Source organism: Gallus gallus, chromosome 4 (assembly GCF_016699485.2).
Source record: "Gallus gallus isolate bGalGal1 chromosome 4, bGalGal1.mat.broiler.GRCg7b, whole genome shotgun sequence".
NCBI classification, from domain to species: Eukaryota; Metazoa; Chordata; class Aves; order Galliformes; family Phasianidae; genus Gallus; species Gallus gallus.
Window position 1 is genome coordinate 45,046,167 of NC_052535.1, and position 19,923 is coordinate 45,066,089.

At 40.9% G+C, this 19,923-nt stretch overlaps 2 protein-coding genes across 24 annotated transcripts in view; both read left to right on the top strand.

Annotated features, from left to right (window-relative positions):
* BMP3 (bone morphogenetic protein 3) overlaps window positions 1-6,490 on the top strand; it is an 84,332-nt gene extending 77,842 nt beyond the window's left edge. For 21 of the 22 annotated variants that reach the window (XM_046940128.1, XM_040698945.2, XM_040698949.2 and 18 more), the window contains one exon: window positions 3,376-6,490. In XM_046940128.1, the coding sequence (XP_046796084.1) occupies window positions 3,376-3,567 (192 nt within the window). In that variant the 3' untranslated portion in view covers window positions 3,568-6,490. The remainder of the gene's footprint in view (window positions 1-3,375) is intronic. The other variant, NM_001034819.2, reaches the window with a different exon arrangement.
* Window positions 6,491-6,756: 266 nt separating this feature from the next.
* RASGEF1B (RasGEF domain family member 1B) overlaps window positions 6,757-19,923 on the top strand; it is a 129,384-nt gene continuing 116,217 nt past the window's right edge. For both annotated transcript variants that reach the window (XM_046941296.1, XM_046941299.1), the window contains exon 1: window positions 6,757-7,100. The gene's annotated coding sequence lies outside the window, so the exon portion shown is untranslated. The remainder of the gene's footprint in view (window positions 7,101-19,923) is intronic.

Here is a 19,923-nt window from a genome sequence, read left to right on the forward strand (position 1 = left end):
TGATTCAAATACCCACTGTGACCTTCCACTTAAGAGTGGGTTAGCATTTCCTATTGCAGGTTTTGTTATAAAACCTTCATCCCAACCATAAGAATGTTATTCCCATTAGGAGAAAGCAGTACATCACGCACACATGCTTGATCACAACAAAATCATTTTTTGTGCAAAGAATAGCCTAGACTTGGTTGGGTGAGGAATACAGAATTAGAGGACTATAGTTACGTAGATGCTGTAAAGGTGAGTACTTGCTGCCATATACTGCGAAGAGATAGCTCATCAGGAGAGTGGAGAACTGAGACCTTATGGTGAGCCTGGTACCCTGCAAGTAGTGGGGAGATATCTGTCCAAACTGAGATTCAGATTGTTCATTCTGTCCACATCAAACAAAATGACCTTGTTTTCCTAGGAGAATGAAAAGCTGAGTTCTACATAAAGGTGAAGCAAGTGTCTTCTGGAGCCATGTGTTATTCCTGAGCCATACATAATATCTGGTGCTACAAATAAGACTGTGTTTGCAAAATGATACCTTAACCATCAGGCAATAACAAACTAATCTGTGCCTGTGGGTATATAATGTTCCCTTGCTGAGGGCGAGCTCCTAAAGCTGACAACCTGTTGTGTAATTAGGAACAGATGTGCCTCATCACCCCCCCCCCCTCCTTCTCCACCTCTAAATTTTCTGGCCCTACCCTTCCCCTGATTTCAATTAGCTGCTTTGACTGCTATTATACTCATGTGTGTTGGGCTTACAGAGCACTGTAGAGCACGCAGCCAGGCAGACCCTCTCCCAAGTCAGGAATGAAAGCCCATAACTGACATCATTTGCCCCACTCCTAATATATCTCTAATGAAACTCAACAGGGCAGCAAGTCTCCCAAGGATGCACACAGCTCAGCAGGTGCAGCCCTGGCCACAGCTGGACTCATTCACAGATTTGGCAGCTTGCAGTCTGCTCAGTGCTGTTCCCTCCCACCGTTCTTTTTGGCCTCACCTCCTACAAGAAAATCTTTTCTGCTTTTCATTAGCATGTTCTGGACAGAGCGTGAAGGCAGTGACCCAGCCACCCCTCCAGGTGCAGGACGTGATGCCTCAGTACCCAGAGATGGATTTCAGTTCTCCCAAAAGCACTTGCTTTTGGGTTTTCATGCAGTTACTGTTATATTCCCTGCTGGCAGAAAGAGAGTTGTGCCAGAGCAGGTTATCTTCAGGAGTGCATTCTAAGAGCAGTGTGTTCATGGCAGACATGAAGTCAGCACAGGGAATATTCTGTCTGTAAGGTGTACCTATATCAAATAGAGACTTCTTGCTGAGCTCTCTTACCATACAATGGCTGAGTGTATCCAGGCTGATATCTGAGGCTGTCTTAGCAATTCTTGAAATCAGTTCTATATGTAAAAGGACCACGCTTGCTCTGAAGAATTCCTTGGAATAGAACATGTCTCAGGGCCAAGCCTGAAAAGAGTAGATTGAAAGAATTTAGAACTCCACCCGAAGAGTTGAATTGTTTGATAATCTGCATCAAAACCTCAGCCACTACCGAGGGGCATAGTGCCATGAGCCAGTGAACTATCAGGCTCCTCCTCAGTACCCTATAATTATCCCTGGTAATTTCAGACTTGTCCAGTGGAAAGCCAGAAGGAAAACCAAAATGTGAACTCCTTAGGAAACCAAAGCATTTTTGATGGTACAGATTCCTTATCTGAAATGAATGGTTTCTGATGAGACCTTAATGTGGCATTTACTGAAACTTGATTTTAATTCCAGTACCATTAACAATGGGAAATATCTCAAGCTCATTTAGATATTTTACTTCTTTGCATCTGATCAGCACACCTAGGGTGTTCGTGTGGTTCCCAATGACTTCTGTGGAGAATACTGCATGGACCTGACTAAAGGAGCAAGCCTGGCTGCTTTCACATCTTTTTCAAACAGAAATTATAGAAAAATTTGAGTTGTGTACTGGCCTAAGACAATTTAAAAATCCTTATACTGCTAAGGAACATTGGTATTCTTGAATTAAAAGAAAGCAAATGAATAAAAATGCCTTTCTTGAGATCTACCAGCTAGACTGAGAGTAATGGCTTTGTAATCATGCTGGGATATCTACAGCCATATTTCTTGCATACAAGGTCATCAGGACTTGAGGATGAGGTAGGCAGATATCTGACCCTCAGCCCTGATCCCAAGACAAATCATCTCTTATCCCAGCAAAACTAAAAATGTGGCCCAGCTGATCTCGTTGCATGTATTTCTTGGTGACATCTGACAGCATATTTTTTAACCAGGGGATTCCCAGGCATGTGTGTAAGATGAGCTCTCAAGTGACTCGTTAACATTTCACTCCTACAGAAACAAAACTCTTTGGCTAAAAACTGTCTTGAGTATGTTTCATGCTCACGTGTCATTACTACAGATGCTTGGAACTGAAAGTGCTTGGGAGGTAAAATTTAATATATTCATTTTTCACTTTTCAGAATATATTGACTTCTCATTTTATGAATATATTCAAATTCTGGGGTTTTGTTGTTTTTGTTTGTTTGTTTGGGTTTGGGTTTTTTTTAATATGTGTGATGTTTTTGTTTTTTAAACAAAGTAGTTAACCCACTAGCCAGAGTCACTTTTCATTTATGCTAACCGTGTTTTCCAATTTACGTGAGTGTTAATCCAGGAAGCGTTGTCCTTTGGAGTAAAATGTCACTGTAAGATGAGGTACAACTGACGTGGGCTTTGGAGGCTCAGTTATTCAGCAACGTTGCTGATGTATATTACAGATTTATGTATATCAATGATCTGGCTTGGAAGAATGAGTAAAACAACCCAGCCTTGGAAGATAGAAAACTGAAGCAATTAGCATCATGACGTAACATATTTCTGTACTGTCCACTGTATGTGTTCTATCCACTTCTGCTTTTCTCCATGCACTCGCACTTATTTCCCAGCACAGAAGTTATATTTATTTTGCTCCCCCAATGAATCAGGCTGCTAGCGTGTTGATTGCCTCACTCCTAGCTGTTCAGATTTTATGATGAAACTGCAGCCTGCTTGAGACTGAATTCACAGCAGAAGAGATTGCCTTGACCCATAGATACACCTTGGTGCAATGTCTGCTGCCTGGGCATTCATTCTCTTGGGAAGGCATGTCCCCAGCGGGATGCTCCAGCTGAAAGCAGTGGAGCAGCAGTGACATCCAGTGGCCAGCAGAACAGCACTGGAATTGCATTCCCACCTATGGTGACAACTGGAGATGGTTGCACACGCCGGACTGTGCAACCAGTCATCCACAGGTCCTTTCTTCAGGAATCAGACTTTATTCTAGAGTGTGTACATATATAACATTTATGCAGTTCTATTTTCTGCTTTATCTTGCTCTTGCAGGCCTTGAAGCCATCCAACCATGCCACCATCCAGAGCATAGTGAGAGCTGTCGGCGTTGTCCCTGGAATTCCTGAGCCGTGCTGCGTTCCTGACAAAATGTCATCTCTCAGCATCTTATTCTTCGATGAAAATAAGAATGTGGTTCTCAAAGTGTACCCCAACATGACAGTAGAGTCCTGCGCGTGCAGATAACGTCTCAGAAGAGCCTTTAGAAGCACTAAGGTGATCACTCGCCATTCACTGGGGTTCTTTTCATGATTCCTACTTTTTGTTTGCACTGCCAAGGCATTTCCTTCCAGGAGGGGAAAAAAAAAAAGTAAATAAATCCAAACAAAAAAAAAGATGACAATGGAGTGGATTCTGAATAGCAATTCCAAGGGACTGGAACACCAACTTCATTCATCCTTAAATTTGATCGAGGCATTAAGTCATGGCAAAGGGGACTGACTGTTGCTGTTGAAACTGAGATGAAAGAGAAATTTACAGAAGACTTCGAAATTTTTGGGTCTGTCAGAAGGACACACTGATCTATTTTTGTACATGATTTTGGAAACAGCAGTAGCTGTTAATTTTTGCCTCCATTCTTCTGGTGACTGATGGGGGAGGGAGATTAGAAGTCTACTTTTATTCGTTTTAAACCTAAGCTTTCCATCATAGTTTACTGAGTAATGCAGCAAGAAAAAGAAAACCTAAACAAGTCTGATATTCCAAGAGCCTTAGATAACACAACTCAGATATCTATTTCCTTGGTATGATATGTCGCTGACTGCATGCGTGCATTCATTTTCGATAACATATTCTTCATAACTCAGTTTACAAGATGTCAGTGCCCTTGGCTGAAGAAGGCAAAACATATCACTGCTGCATGGGAAATTGTGGTATCTCGGAAAGACTTCTCTTCCATGCCACTGTAGAAACTTAGCAGGTGAAGGGTATGAAAGTGTCACACTTGGTGACGTGTTCATAACAGATATTCTAGAGCATATCTGCAAATAATCTATGAGTAAGGTATGGTAGTTAATTCCTAACATGAAATTACTCGGTTCGTAACTCTTACCTGTATACCTTAACGACAGTTATTTTACCAGAATTAGCTCTGGTTGGTGAGTTTTGATGTTGTGTTAATCAAATAGCAGCTTTTCTTTTTCTCATTGCTTCTGCTCTGGAAATGTGTTGTACCTGTGCTGTCAATTTAGGATCATAGATTCTTAAATTTAAGGTTTCTTACCAGCAAGTTTTGCACAGCAAAAATACAAAACATGCTTTCCATGAGAAAAATTAACGTGAGAAACTAAAAGCAGGGAAAGAAGGATCCAACGAATCATAGGCAGCTCTGCAAAAAAGTTGGTTCTGTTTTTGAGTGGATGTCGGAGGAACACTTCAAGCTTTAAGTTTCTAGCAGTTTCCTCCATGCAATGAAGCTTTTTAAAGCACTTCTGGCTGGCAAGAACCATGTTTTAGTTCATGCTAAGAGTAAACATTTATCCTTTGGGTAAACTGTCTACAAAACTGACTGTAGCGTGCTTAAAGGGAAAATGTTCATAAGGAATGAATTAATTCCCCATGATCAGGTGAGTTCAGTTCTCTGCTTTGGAGTCAGTGGTGCTTCCATGTTTTGAAGGTGATCAGCTTTCCCACGTGAATGCTTCCTTGCAGCTTCATAGCTATGTGAAGGTAATTTAAACACTTGATGATTGATTCTTGTGTTTGGTCACTGGTGCTAACGTGTTTACCAATCTGAGTCATGTGCATGGTTGTGAGAGGTGTGGACGTGGATCATATAACCCAGGATCCTTTCAGCAATCATATTTTACTGTGCAAAGTCTCAGTGGAAGCTGATGGCAGTTTCACTTCAGAACAAAACAAAACAAGAGAGAAACAAAGAAAAAAGTAACAGCACAGATTAATCCCAGCTGCAAGTCAGGCTCGCAGCCCTTCCATTGTCCTGCTTGAGGAGAATATCCCAATAATGCAGCCTGAAACCTTCTCATTGTCCACAGTTAAGCAAGAGTAACCAGCACAGCTATTAGATCCAGTTGCTGTATGTTAGGAATCCAAGGCTTTAGCAGCATCACCTGAAAAAGAGCATAAAGATGTTCTGCTTGGCTGTCACTGGGATACACCCACTCTTTGTCAGTAATTGTGGAATGCAGAACAGGTGCAGCCTCCCAAGTAAAATCTGATCTGCCTCTTCCAGCTCTACACTGAGTGTTAACTCTGTGTGTGAGGCGTTTCATGCACAGGACTTGTTTTTGCATCTGTGTTTTTACACGCAGCTTTCTAAATAAAGCCATTTTTAGAATCTGTAAGATGTTAATCACATAAGCAATGATTTCTGTATATAACACTGTATGAGTAGGGACTTCAAAAAAACATCCAACCGATGTTATTAATCACCATTCTAGTCTTAAATCAGCATGAGGGGCTTTTGCCACGTATTCTCTTTTTTGAAATACTATGAACTGATGAATGGCTCCGCTTCCCATCTAATTATATAGCATCTAATGCCTGTGCATTATTTTTATGGCTTTACTTTTATGCAGGGGCAGGGCACGTTTCGTGAGGTGCCACATGCCCATGGGGTCATGAATCACTCTGCTCTGGTGCAGGACTGGTCCAAAAGCTTTGGATGTTCATCTCCAAGGAGATGCCTGGATTTTTGCAAAAGTTTGGACTTTTTGTTGAGAGACCCATGACCCATTCCTCCTTGTAAAAACAGCCTTTGTAAATGGTTTCTTTTTAAAAGTTAATGTTTGTACAGACAGTGTCAATTAGGGAAAAATAGCAAAAAAAAAAAAAAAAAAAAGTTATTTTGTATATGGAAAGAAACTTTTACAGATACGTTTAATTTATTTTATATCTGTGGCCATCTTGTCCTTTTCCAATTTTCCTCTCAATGCTCTCTATATAATGCCATTGTCACTGTCATTGCAAAGATGATAAGCAAAGACCATGGTCGAGTTCGCAAGGGCAGATCACAGCAGCACTGTGAAAGACACGTTTCACTACTGATGTATAAGCTTGCCTAATGTGTATTTGTTTCCTTTCAGTAACAGGAAACTTTCACTATGAACTCTGGATAAAATATAAAATAAAATCACTTTTTACATGAAAACTCATTTGTTCTCTCTTGTATTCAGGTCTTTCCAAGAATTTTAAAGTTTTCACTGCTTCTGTGTTCGTGTGCATCCATCTCAGGTGCTCATTTGGAAGCAGTCCAAACAGAGATTGTGTTTATAGTGCAAAGTACACAGTGGCTGGGGAATGAGTACTGTGGACTCAGTTAAAGGTTAGCTAGTACAACAGCAATAAGCCACAAAGGTCACTGGATCTGATCCAAGGCCCAAAGATATTTGTGGGTTTCTGTACATTGTCTTTACCAAGTATTTGTGGCCTATTCTAGCCTACAAAAGCAGTGCACATACTGTGTTGACACCTTGCAGTTTATCGCAAGAGCAAGGCCAGCTTAGTTGTGTTCTTGGTGGGCAAAACCCAAGCCTGTTCTGTTAAAACCAGGAAGAAAAGTAATTGCTTTAGCATTACTGCACGTAGCACAGTGCTGCAAAGCAAGGGAGGAAGTGGAAGCCTCCAAAGATGCTGTTCTTAGGAGGCCTGAGCTGGTTTCATCCCTGGCTTCCCCCTGGTCCAGCTGACTGAGAGTGGTGGGTGAGGGATAGTGTTGTCTGTCTTGTGTTGGCCGTGTTCCATGGCGGATATAGCTCAAGGTAAGGGCTGGCACATTCATTCCTGTTGCTCTTCCTTTTGGCTGGGGGAATCTGCTCACTAACAACACTGATGTAAGCTTTTGGCACTAAAGAGATGTAATCCTACACTGCTGGGGGCTTTTGTGGGTCCATTTGGGGTGGATCTATGCTCTTCTTGTTTTCTCTTTAGCAGGGCAGTATGTCAAGCAATCTACCCGGAAATGGACTTTACTTTTTTTACAAGTTCATGCAGTGATAGGACAAGGGGTAATGGTTTTAAGCTGAAAGGGGAAGGGTTTAGATTAGTAGTAATTCTTTACTCAGGTAGCAGTTAGACCACGACGCGGGCTCCCCAGAGAAACTGTAGATATCCCATCCCTGGAGGTTCCAAGGGCCTTGGGCAGCCTGAGCTGGTGGGGGGCAACCTTGCCCGTGGCAGGGGTTTAGGGCCTGGTAGGCTTCAAGGTCCCCTCCAATACAAGCCATGCTGTGATTTTGTGATTTACTTCCCTAGAAGCTAACTAGATTATTAAGCAGTTGCACCTCCTGCTCATAGCCTGCTAATTTAATTCATTTTGACTTTTGATGTTGTTGGCCTGCAGGTCAGTAACGGTAATGGCTGTGGCTCTGAAAACTACCTCAGATAAGCTTTAAAGTTACATTTGCCACTTCTCAGCTGCTGTGCGTCAGTGAGATGTTGTCTGTGTGAGGTCAGCCACAGCTTATCTGTGTATTCACCTTATTTCAGGAGCTCTGTCCTAGCTCCCACCATCCAGCCTTAAGTCCTAGCACACCAAAGTCACAACCTACCTCTGCACATACAGAGATGCTCAGAGCCTTAAGGATTAGCATTTGTCTCTGAACTTCAATTTTCACTCAAGTTTTCCTTTTAAAAACACCAATGTTCTCCTTTTGAGCAAAGCTCACACTTTTTATCTGCTTACTTTCAAGAGGCACAATCTTTTCCCATAAAGTTTTTTGATCTTGTGAGAAGGAGACAAGTGTGTTTCAAAGGATGCAGAGAATTAGGACTTTGATGTATGAAGCTTGCACAAAATATCACTTTTTTTTTTTTCTTGCCATGTGGAATTTTCATGAGGTCCTTATGAAAAGACGTTTTCCTCTTTTCAGCATCATATTTCACTTTGAGGTTCCTTTACTGCAACACAGATCAGAGAATCCCATTCTCATAAATGAGCGTTTTATTGAGCCCCAGGTTATCCAGATATCCAAGGGAATTTGAAACGTGATAGTGAGCAGAGAGCTGGATCTAATTTTAAATCTTTTTTTTTTTTTAAGCTCTCCACAACGTGAAATTTTTGTCATTAATTCTACCTCATCATGTCTGCTCTCTGCACAACCTCCCCCTTTGCTTTTCACCTCTGGGAGGAATTCTCTTATTTTGCTCACACCGCATCTTTAGTGGTGCCTCCCCTCTCTTCTTAAAACTATACCACACACAAAATACGTTGAGCATAATGCAGTGTAAATCCATTTTCCTTGGCCTTTCATCTCAAAAGATCTCCCACGCTTAGAAAGCACCACTGCCACTGAAACCATTGATCTGAGCACGAGCGTGTGGTCACTTCAGCAGTGAGAAATTAAACCGTGTGTTCCATTGCAGACATGTTCAGGTGTGTGCATCTGTAACTCATGGTTTAGCCCGAGTTCATGGGGTATGAACTCAATCACTAATGCTCCCATCCATGCCAGGAGGAAAAATAAGTGAGCTGGAGAACTCAGAGATACAAGGGGCCATTGTTGTGCCACCTTGTGAAAAATGGGAAGGATGAATTTATGAAGTTGGGGAGACTGGCTTAAACTTTCTTTCCCACATTTTCTATTATCTGAAGTCAAATCGTTGAGCTGTCAGAGGTGTTTATGCTCAAACCTATGCACAGCTCGTCAGAGGGAATTCAAAAATCACCAGGGGGCTTAAATCTCTCAAGACTTCAGCTCTGACTTTGTCAAATAAAGATAGAAATTCTTCTCCCTCCTCCATCACTGCGTCCTTGGAAACCACAGGTGTCTGTTCAGAGATAGCTTAATGAGTAGTGTGGGGAGAGAAGGGAGCTCAGCTGCTCTTCATTGCAAATGAAACCTGCGACATCCTCAGTAACCTGTGGATGCCATTGGCACTGCTGAAGGACACATGGACCAGTCCCATGTCATTTCCTTTCTAAGATGAAGGTGTGACCTTAATCTTGAAAAGCGAGGACTGACTTTGGAGCAAGGAAGGCAATATTTCCTTACACTGTCCCAATGTCTGAGTAAAAATCATGGAGAGAGGGTTGTACCTGAAACCTAGGCACACTTTGCTAATCACAGCTTTGGCTGAGTCCAATCTGCATGAAATTACTGAGGTTCTCTGTGTGTCAGGCTGGCTGTTTTTTTCTCATTCAAAACAAGAAACCTACTTATTGTTAAAACATCTACCCCGTGCTCCTTTGTGTATAAATTCAAAAGTTTGGTGCAGTATGGTTACTTTTCCTCCCTTTTCCATTAATTAATAATTCTGATCAACAAGTAATCCAGGTAACCTAGTGCCATGATGACTGTCAATAGTTTGCATGCAAGTTGTTAAACAAATATTATTAGCCTCAGCAATTCAGCCACTTTCTTCCGGATTACTCAGTTATCAGTGAGGCTCAAGGAAGAGGAATCCACTGTGCAAAGGTGCCCTTATCTCTTTCCCTTGTCAAGGCCAGTACAGGTGTTTCCATAGTCAGCAATTCTTCAACAATGATGAACTTCTCAAATGCTTCCCAGTTTAACAGAGCATTATCTGGTTTTAAGTGCAGTGTAACTTCATCAGCCATGTGGCAAAGGGTGCCCTCTGGTGATGAAATAGGAAACACAAATCCTTCTGTTAGGTGACAAACAGAAAAAAAATTGGATGCTGTAGTCACAAGATAAACATGGATGCAAAAACTTCATAATTTGAGTTTATGAACATTTAAAATGCTCTGCTTTTTGGCTAGCATTGCTTCTGACAATTCTAGAGATCCTAAAAACATGAACGTCTCTTGCTATGTTGCTGGTTTTTCTCCTGTTGTGTTTAGAAGATGCCTTCATAGTTCAGGACAGGCTGGTGGTTTTATATTCTCCATACCACCTGTGGAGTTCAAACCTACATCTGGGTCTAGAGGCTTTGGCCAGTTCTCATTGCAAGAAATGTAAGAACTGGAAACTGCTTCCTTGGACAAATGCATCAGCAGTTGAGGACATATGAGGCTCATGGCTGTAACATGGAAGTGAAAATCATTGATGTTTTGAGTATTTTTTGAAAGTAATTTTTTCCTCTGTATCCAAAACATGATGTTGTTTGCTAAACAATCTTGCTGACATGCAAGCTCTTTGAGCAACACCTGCCTCTTTCCATTTTTGCAGAATCCTAAGGGTTGGAATAGACCTCTGGAGATCTTCTTGTCTACCCCTCCTGCTAAAGCAGGTTTTTCTACAGCTCCAATTTTAAGGTCTCCTGAGCAAACCTTACCCATTATACTGCTGCCACCTCTGCAATCAAGTTGTGCACTGGGGGAGCACCCTCCTGCAAAGAGTGGAACTGGAGGAAGGGCTCTTTGCTAGGCTTTTACCAGCTCAGTGCCCAGCTGAGGCTCTTCCACTGGTTTAGGTGGGCTTGGTAATGACTGGACAGAGGTAAGGACTGTGAGGGTGGTAGGATGTTGGTTGCACCACTCTCACTGTGGAGGGCTCACTGAGGCAAACACAGCTGTTCCTGTGATGGTGAAGAGCAATTAACCAAGATTTTGGTAGGAATTTTCTTTACGTGCACCTGGATTGAGAGCAAGGACCCTACTGCTGAGAGGGGGCTATGTGTTTTTGAACACAGGGGAGGCAATAAGGGTTATTGTATTTATTATATCCCTTTAGACCAGGTTGTTTTTTTTTCTTGTCTGCTGCTTCTATTTCTATTGCCCCTTTTTCTCCTATAGGTTGCTCCCAACTGTACCTGCTGCAGGTCCTATGCTCTCCCTAAGGTATTTATGTTGCACCTGGACATGAGGATTTGATAAGGAGTTCTTGCACTGATAAAAAGTGCTGATAGGTCAAAGCTGTAGTGGTAAAATTAATTGTTCAGAGGCTTGGAGCCTCAAGCCACCCATAAAAGCACCACATATGGAGTACCACCTGTGTATAGCAGCTGTCTCAACTACTTTCCTGATGCAGGAAAACAAAAAGTTGACACTCAAGGGAGATTTTTATCAGGCTGAAGGCATGCTCTCTGGAGGCTTTGTTTTTCACCTAATTGAAAACATCTACAGTACTGCTGCCAAAGAGGTGCAAGTGAGAGCCAACCTGTCTGGGAGGGCCCCTTGCTTTGAAACCATGGATCACTGCTGCTCGCTTCTCAACTTCTTACACCTGAGCATAAAGCTCTTCCTGTTGAATGAAAATAGAAGGAAACATCAGCATTGCTGAGGTGACTGTTTTCTGGGCTTCATCCAAGGGATAGGCTTCTTGTCTGAGATTATTGTCTTGAAAAAAAGAAGAAAAAAAAAAAAAAAAGACAACTGGCTTCTTGTTAAAGCAGGATAATTGCTGGAAGATGTCGCATGGCACAGGTGGAACATTGTCATCCTCGGAGTCTTTGTGTGAGTAGGTTTACTGACAGATCTATGTGAGCAGAGTAATTGGGTACTGGCCTGAAGGCAGTGAGGATGTGGTTGTATTTGAGAACTGGTTTACTGTGATTAGCAATGTTTGTTTTATTGTGATACTGGATATTCTCAATGTAGAAGCAATAGAATGACTCATATGACGTGTGCCTAGGTTACAGTTTAAGATAAATGATCTTATGCAAATTATATAATTTCTTTGACTCTCATGTTAAACTGCTTATGGCTGGATTTGGAGTTTAGCTGTTGCCACTGCACTACTCAGTACAGCCAAACATAGTTTCCTACGTATAAGACAAGTTTTTAGAGCTGTGGGATTTACTTTGGCATTGGCTGACCTTTCTCTGGTAGCTTTCACTTACGCTGTTACATTCTCAGTCTATATTATTCATTTATTATAGAATCATAAAGGTTGGAAAAGACCTCTAAGATCATTCAGTCCAACCCCGATCCACCCCCTCCGTGCCCACTGACCATGTATCTCAGTGCCACATCTCCACAGTTCTTGAACACCTCCAGGGATGGTGACTTTGCTCTTACAGAGAATTTTTTTTTTTTTTTAATATCCCATCTGATCTTGTGATGTTTCTGGGTGTGGTTAACTGAAAAGTGGTTAAACCTAGAAAAAAGCTGAAGTTGGAAAAATTTAACCCCGGTTTTTCATAATGTTTAGACATAATTTTCTGATTCCGTAGAGCAGAAACATAGGAAGGAAAGTTACTACAACAGTACTACAAAACTTGAGGTTAAGCTGTCACATCCATGTCAGAGCACAGATCTGTGTTGTCAAGGCACAAATCACTGCCTCATTCTGCAGGACACGGGATATGCATATACAAATTCTTCTCCTGCATTTTCTTTTTACTTGCAAGGAAAAGTATTATATTTAATACCACCAAGTCTGCTCTGCTTCAAAATGTGATCAGCAGCAACGCACAATCTAAATCTCTGTCTTCCAAGTTCCTACTCCTCCCTCCTTGGTGGTAACTTTATTTTTGAGAAGCTGTGACCTCCTGGTAAATCAGACTTAACAAGAAACAGATCCATGTTAAGGAGTGCATCTAAGAATAGCAAAAACAGTTACTCTGAGTTTCTAATGCATGTGTGAAAGTTACCCCATGGCATCATTTTTCGGTTTGATCTGAACTGGTGAGGTTTCCTGGTGTTTCTGTAGAAGGCAATCCATGTTCGGCAATATCTTCTCAGGCAGTCACCACAGCCTGTGCATGACAAAGCCACCTAGGTAAATTGAAACAAATTTTAGGACAATGCATGTTTTCTGAAGCGTTTATTCTCTGCTTGAATAAGTCAACACTCTTATGCTCTTAGACAGTAGAAAGGAAAAGCCCATGCAGAGCTGCCTAAATACAACTATGCCTTGTAGGATGGAATCATGTTTCTTTTTTTCACCTGCAGTACTGTCTCTAGTTTTGGAAACCTCTCCTGGAAAAAGTAAAGATCAACCAAATTGTTTATCCAATCCACATAAAATATGACAGTTCTTGGTTGAAAGTCCCACGTGGAGAGGCTGAAGGAGCTGATTTTGTTTGCTTAAAGAACAGATGTAGATCATGTCTCGGTATAGTGGAACTGGGCTGGAGAGGGCACTGCTGCTCAAGGTATTCCTCTCACACGATAGCTACTTCATGCCAAGGAATGCTGCTCTTTGTTTTAAAACTGCATCTCATCTGCACAGCATCCTTGTTCTAGAACTATAAATACCCCGTGTACCCATTTAGCATATCCACGGATACGCTGCAACATTATTCACAGAGTCACTTTAGTGTTGTGTCTTCCTAAGAAAGGAGTTGCCTTGTAGATATACACAGTATCAAAAACTGCTTGTGCAACGGGGCGACCTTACCTAAACATAGAGACTGGTAACTTTCTAATCAATTTCTTAAAATCCTATCCTCCAATGCATAACTTCCCTAGTTACAGCAGACATGGGTCATTATAATCTTGAAGATGAAATCTTTTGTTTGATTAACTTATTCAAGATCAAAATAGCTCTGTTTCTTTATCTTTTGTAAGTAAAAGGTTGACAAGCAAACTGGTTAAGGCTTCCACCTAATCAGCAACCTGGGCTTTCTAATGGAACAGTTACATGAACAGATAACCTTTAGAGAAATTAATACACAAGGCAAGTTCTGACACATGCAAAAATTAATATGGAGAGTAAGGAACAGTTTGGCCATGAAAATGTGCTCTCTTGTTAGATGGGAGAAGATGGTTAAGGCCAGCGAGCAACATAAAACAGAATGGACCACAAGCCATAAATTCACAGAATTGTTAAAGTTGGAAAGACCTCTAAGATCATCTAGTCCAGCTGTCAGCCCATCTCCACCATGCCCTCTAACCACATCCCACAGTGCCACACCTCCACGGTTCTTGAGCACCTCCAGGGAAGGTGACTCCACTGCCTACATGGGCAGCCTCTGCCACTGCATCATTGATCTTTTGGAGAAGGAATTCAGAACAGTTGACTTGAGTCATTCAACCGACCATAGGAAACATAACCAGAAAGCCTTACCACCAATGTTTCTCCTCAGAGCACTCACAGACGAGGACCCTAAATGAAAATCAGTTGCAGATGAAGCTTCGTTCAGCTTTCTCAGTTTGGTCTCACAAAAGGCTGTTTTGATGAAGATGTCATGTGATTATTTTTTTTTTTTAAACTGTGAAAAGAAATATAGAAGAAATGTATGTTCTGAGGAAAATAGAGCTGAGATGCACTGAACATTTCTTATCAGAGATTCCCCTCCTTTTTCTGTAGCAGTGTCTGGGAAATGAGGACAGAGTTTTGTGCAGCAGCAAACCAGAGCCTGAGTTAGTTGGTTGTTCCTCTGGGTAAACTGGAGGTTGGTGTCTGGAAGTTTCCTTTTTCCCTCTGCTTGACTGACTTATCAGCCTATAGAGCTTTGTCTTCAGCTAAAAAAAAAGTGCATTCTGCAGCAGTCTTGCTCGTGTGTTGCTAAACTCCACCAAAATAAAAATGAGAACGTCCCTACGCTCATGTGCTAGCCAGCTCTCCATGTTGCCCAGTGTTCTGCTGAAACAGCCCTTAGGGGAGCTGTAGTACATCTCTTCCATCCCGTCATCACTCAGCCACACTCAGAGCATCACATATCACAAAGCTCCCATTGGCATTTCACGCACCATTAGCCAAGTATTTGTTTTGTGATGGAAATGTCAGCAGTTCAGCGTTGCAGAGGTTTCACTGTGGATTCCTTACATTAATTCCCTGATGTTTAAAATTTTGATAGATGCCATATTCATCTCTTGTGGGCAGACACTGAACCTGTGCTCGGCATCTCGAAGTACCATGGCTTGATTACAGTTTTCTCTCCATTTCCAGAAGTACTATTTTGCTACAGTTTGATAAGACTGATAGCTTCAGTTAGTTTCCAGATGAAAGACTTTTTTTTTTTTTTTTTTTTTAATAAACCCGGTGCCACCTGATTGAGAAATCCATAGAAATGCTGATGTGCTTTATCTCATTACTGACATTATTGTAGTTAGGATAAGAAAAAAAAAAAAAAAGAGGGTTAATATGATTAACTCAAATCTGAAACATACTTTTTAATATTGTAACTCAGTAGAGATGCCACAGCTTTTTCAGTTGAGGGCTGTCAACTTCCATACATAAAACCCTGCTGATCTCTCAAGCAAGAGTGAAATAAAAAGGAAGAAGTCTTTAGGTTTTAAACCCAAAACCTCTTCACAATCATTCCTCACTAAATGAGGAATTGGGTGGCCACAACATATGAACACAAGCAACTGCAGTGTAATTTTCACTGAGAAGAAGTGAAAAGGACATTGCGCATGCATTAGGAACAGGATTCCAGATCTCCCTCATTACATTAACTGCCATTTAGGTTGTGCTGGATGCAGTCAGTGCTGTTGCATTTTCTTAATTAACAGCTGCCATGTGTTTTGGAAAGGGACAGGAGCTGAGAGTGTGTGACAAATTTAATAATATATAATGAAGTCAGTCTGAAAGGCACGCTTTACATCTTAGCTCTTCAGTGTTCACAGAGCATTTTGCAGATTTACATCTGTTCAGCTGTAAGCAAATATGATGGGGAATCAGTTTTGGCTGGTGCTTTTCCCCGGTTTGGATGAGGACAATTCATCCTAGGAATTATCAACTGATTATGAACTGGTAAATCTATAGGCAAAAATCCTGAAAGAGATGCAAATCCATAGTCTGTGTAAAGTGTAAATGGTGATCTTAGTGGCCTTTTCCAACCTTACTGATTCTATGATTCTAAAGTGAATGGGCAAGAGAAGAGCTTTGAGGAACTGAAAGTGAGAAAGGCCGATAGTATTTCCAGATTTAGCTGAAAATCTTTGAGGATAAACAAATGGCTCCAACTAATAGCTTAGGCTATCTCATGTAGCTTCAGAGCTGCTGTCCTACAGGATTTATTCACAGCAAAGACTTCTAAATCATGACCTAAACAGTTGGTGGTTGAAATGAAGTATCAGTTGAGTGTCTCTCTTAGCACTTGGAGCCCAAGTGTGTTGAGGGAAGTAGACTGCACAACAACCATGGGCTAGAGGAAGCCAAATTGCAAAACTTTATTTTATTTATTTATTTATTTATTTATTTATTTAGTTTACAAAATGCCACCTCATTTTCAGAAGGTGTGATGTTTTAATAGGAGTTAGTAAATACAGATTACAGTTCCACTCAGATGCTTCTTGTTGAGGGTGGCCTTCCAAAAGCATCTCAGAATATTGAAGGCTATACGAACAAGATTTGGAAGCATACAAGATTTCACTGTTGGCATTTAAAATATAAAATTTGGAAAGCTCAAATGAGAAATTGGAAGTGATAATGCTTTCTTTTTTAAAAGGAATAGAAGTGGTTTTGGAGGAGAGACTGTCAGGAAAACCCAGAGATAGGAGACATGAAGTCTTGTTACAACTGGTGAGATGAAATTATTTGCCCAGAAGGGGATTCTGTACATGACACTTGGTGCCATAATAATGCAAGATTCTGATGCTGAATGCAAGCTAATTTAGAGGAAAATCTGCTGTATAGCAGAAAACAGGCCTGATTTCCATGAATTCCATGGATAAAAATGTCTTGTGGCAGGGTTACTCACTTGTGAACATAGGCTGCTAAACCTCTAGAAGAGGGGGAGGCAGTGGTGGCTACTGGCAGGGCACTCAGAGCCTGCTGTGGTATGCTCAGCATCTGTGTGTCGAAGGGACAAGGTAATTTTTTGTCATGGGGTTAAAGGTGGGAATGCTGATTAGGTAATATATCATATGTTGTGGAAAGTTGGATGAACCTTTCTTTGGGTAATTAAATGAAAATATTGATGTTTTGACTTTATTGAATTTCTGGTTACCTTATTGCTTTTGCTTTACTTCTGAGTGAAAACTATTTGATACTTGAGTGAGAGTGATTATTGTAGATGACTGTTTAATTTCTTTCAGCTAATGATGTGAGGAGAGTTCACAAGGGATTTCCACATAATGAGATCCTGAATTAAATTTTAGATGGTGACAAGTACATTAAGATTAAATATGCAACAAATAGATCAGAATAAGACTATGTGCTGGTGATGAGTCCTTTCACAGTTTGCTTTTATTTTCCATTTGGGAAAAGAGGGAGAATGAGCAATCCACTAGTCTTGGTTACAGCATTACATAAACAGGTTTGTTGTCTGTTGGAATTATTTCTAGATATGCCATTACTGTGTAGAGGATGTGCTTATATACCCTGTAAGCTCAGAATTCCTTGAAATTTCTTACAGACAACATATGTTGATGCTTGTTATTGACTTGAGCTAATTTTCTCTAAAATGGGTTATTCTAGATATAATATACATACGTGCGTTACGTCTGTGGTTGCAGAGGCATCAAGAGATGAAGAGTGTTGTTTTGACATTCTGTTTAAATGGTTCAAATGAAAATAGAAGAGGATTCTGCTTTGTAGGGCTACTGGAAGTTTTGGGGGAAAATAAAGTATAAATCTGGCTGATAATGGCATAGATTGATTCTACTTTAATTGTGACTGCATCACCGTTGCCATTTTTGGATGCAGTTAAGCGATGATATTTTTCAGGATACTTAGAGTATATCACTTTGGAAACATGGTACTAGTGAGGATCTGGGGAGAAAAGGGCAAGTATTGTACTCATTTCTTACAAGTATGGATTATTTATTGACATAGTGTGAAAGGGGTGAGAGGAGGAGAGGTGGGAACATGGCAGGTGAGGCCTTGGGGTGATATATGGTGCATGGGTTGTTTGTGGGCAAGCAGCAACTTTGTTGTAGAAGGCAAAATTAACAGACATATCTGTTGAGTTATATATCATTCTGCACTTATGCACAGTCATGTCTAGTAGCTCTTAATTACACTGGAGCAGTCTGCCAGAATTGTTTTCCCAAGGCAGAGTAATTATCCATAATGGCAACCGTCTTCAGCACAGAGAAGTCAATGTATTTGGTTGGCTTGTGCTGCGTGGAAGCAGCAAAGCTTCAGAAAGTGAATGTATGTGCTAGGAAAGGTGTGTGTATGCAGTGAATGAAAGTAACTTGTGTTTTACCTTTCTGTTAAGTCTCACTCTATTAGCTGTGAGTATAGTAATGGAAACTACAGACTGGGAGCATCTTCAACTCTCTCTCCTTGTAGTGGGTTTTCTGGAACTTGGTGATGAAGGGAGGGGAACACTACCACGAATACTGAAGACAAATTCTGTTGCTGCCCTGGAAGGTCTGAAGACTGAGTAAGCTGGAAAGTTTCTCAGAAACAGAAAGTAATCTGGAGAAACTGTCTGGAAGAAAGTTGGTCAGCTGAACCTGGATATTCTGCATTATTAGACATAACTTTACGTTGTTTCACTGAGTTGAAAGACAACTTCATTGAGGTAGAAAATTAAAATTATCACCAGTATTTAATATTACTTCTTCCAGTTACAGAGAAGCTGATGAAGAAATCTGGAACAACCTGAAGCCCCATGATTTAAAAAACAGTGCCACTTCCTATGTGTGAAACTTGTCTCTGTTTATTGGTATCACATTCTTGTTGTAGCTGAAAGGATAGATATACTTGGAAGACTTATTTCTTAGATGTCAATCAAACTACTATGTCTGTATTAGCTAAAAGAAATCTTAAAGAGTTTGGAATAAGTCAGAGATGGTACACAGGAACTTGTGACACTGACCCAGAATAAGAAAATTACTTATGCAGAAATGAGATCTGTATTTTATTAATGTGCTGAGTCCGTGTTATCTGACAGTACGAGCACAGACAGGTTCTTTTTTGGGATTCTGGGTGGAATGATGACAGCACTTAAAACTTCTATTTTTAATAGAATTTTTTTAAAAATTCCTTCTTCCTTCCTTCTTTCTTTTTCCCCTTTTCCATCATACTTCTCACACAATCTGGGTATGGGATCAGAAAACAGAGTCTTCTGCTTCTGGGGCTCTGAAACAAAGAAATGCTGCATTTCTGGTCTCAAAAAGGGAAAATTAGTCATCTTGGTCAAAAAGCAAAACTAGGCTTGTGTTTTATGTGGTGGGTGGGAAGAAGAGATAAGCCAGATGGGCAGGAGTAGATGGGATGGGCTGCAGGCCCTTGCTGGAGATGCTGAAATCAGGGACCTTGTTATGCTCCAGGGCAAAGTTCACACAGAGATAGGCTCTCAAAAGTACCATTTTGCCCTGAAACTAAAAGTCTTCTTCACCCCTATTGGCATTATAGCAATGCTTGTGATAGTTGAGGACAATGTTACATGGAGGCTTGTTCTGTAAAAGACTACTAAGACAAAAGAACTGTATTCTGGAAATAGGCATGTAGAAAATGATATCTCTAAAGTAGCACAGAGTGACAAATGGTGCAGTGTTTGTGGGATAAGATTTTTTCATTTTTTTCATGCCTACTCATTACATCTTTCGTCTAACTTGGACCTATTATCCAGTACTCTCACTGCAGATTTCATTTCTTTTGCCAAAACTAGTAATGCAGAGAAAGGGATCACCTGGCTGGGTCTGTTGCAAGAGGCCAAGAAATGAAACTGAAATAAGGGTACGTACTATGTTCTCCATATTATGTATTACCATTCTCCAACTTACAATCTGGTGCTGGAATCATTATTTTTTGTTTTGTGGTCCCTTGGGAAGCCACAAGAAGTAGTGGCATCACCATCCATTGAGGTATTCAAGAAATGTGGAGACGTGGCACA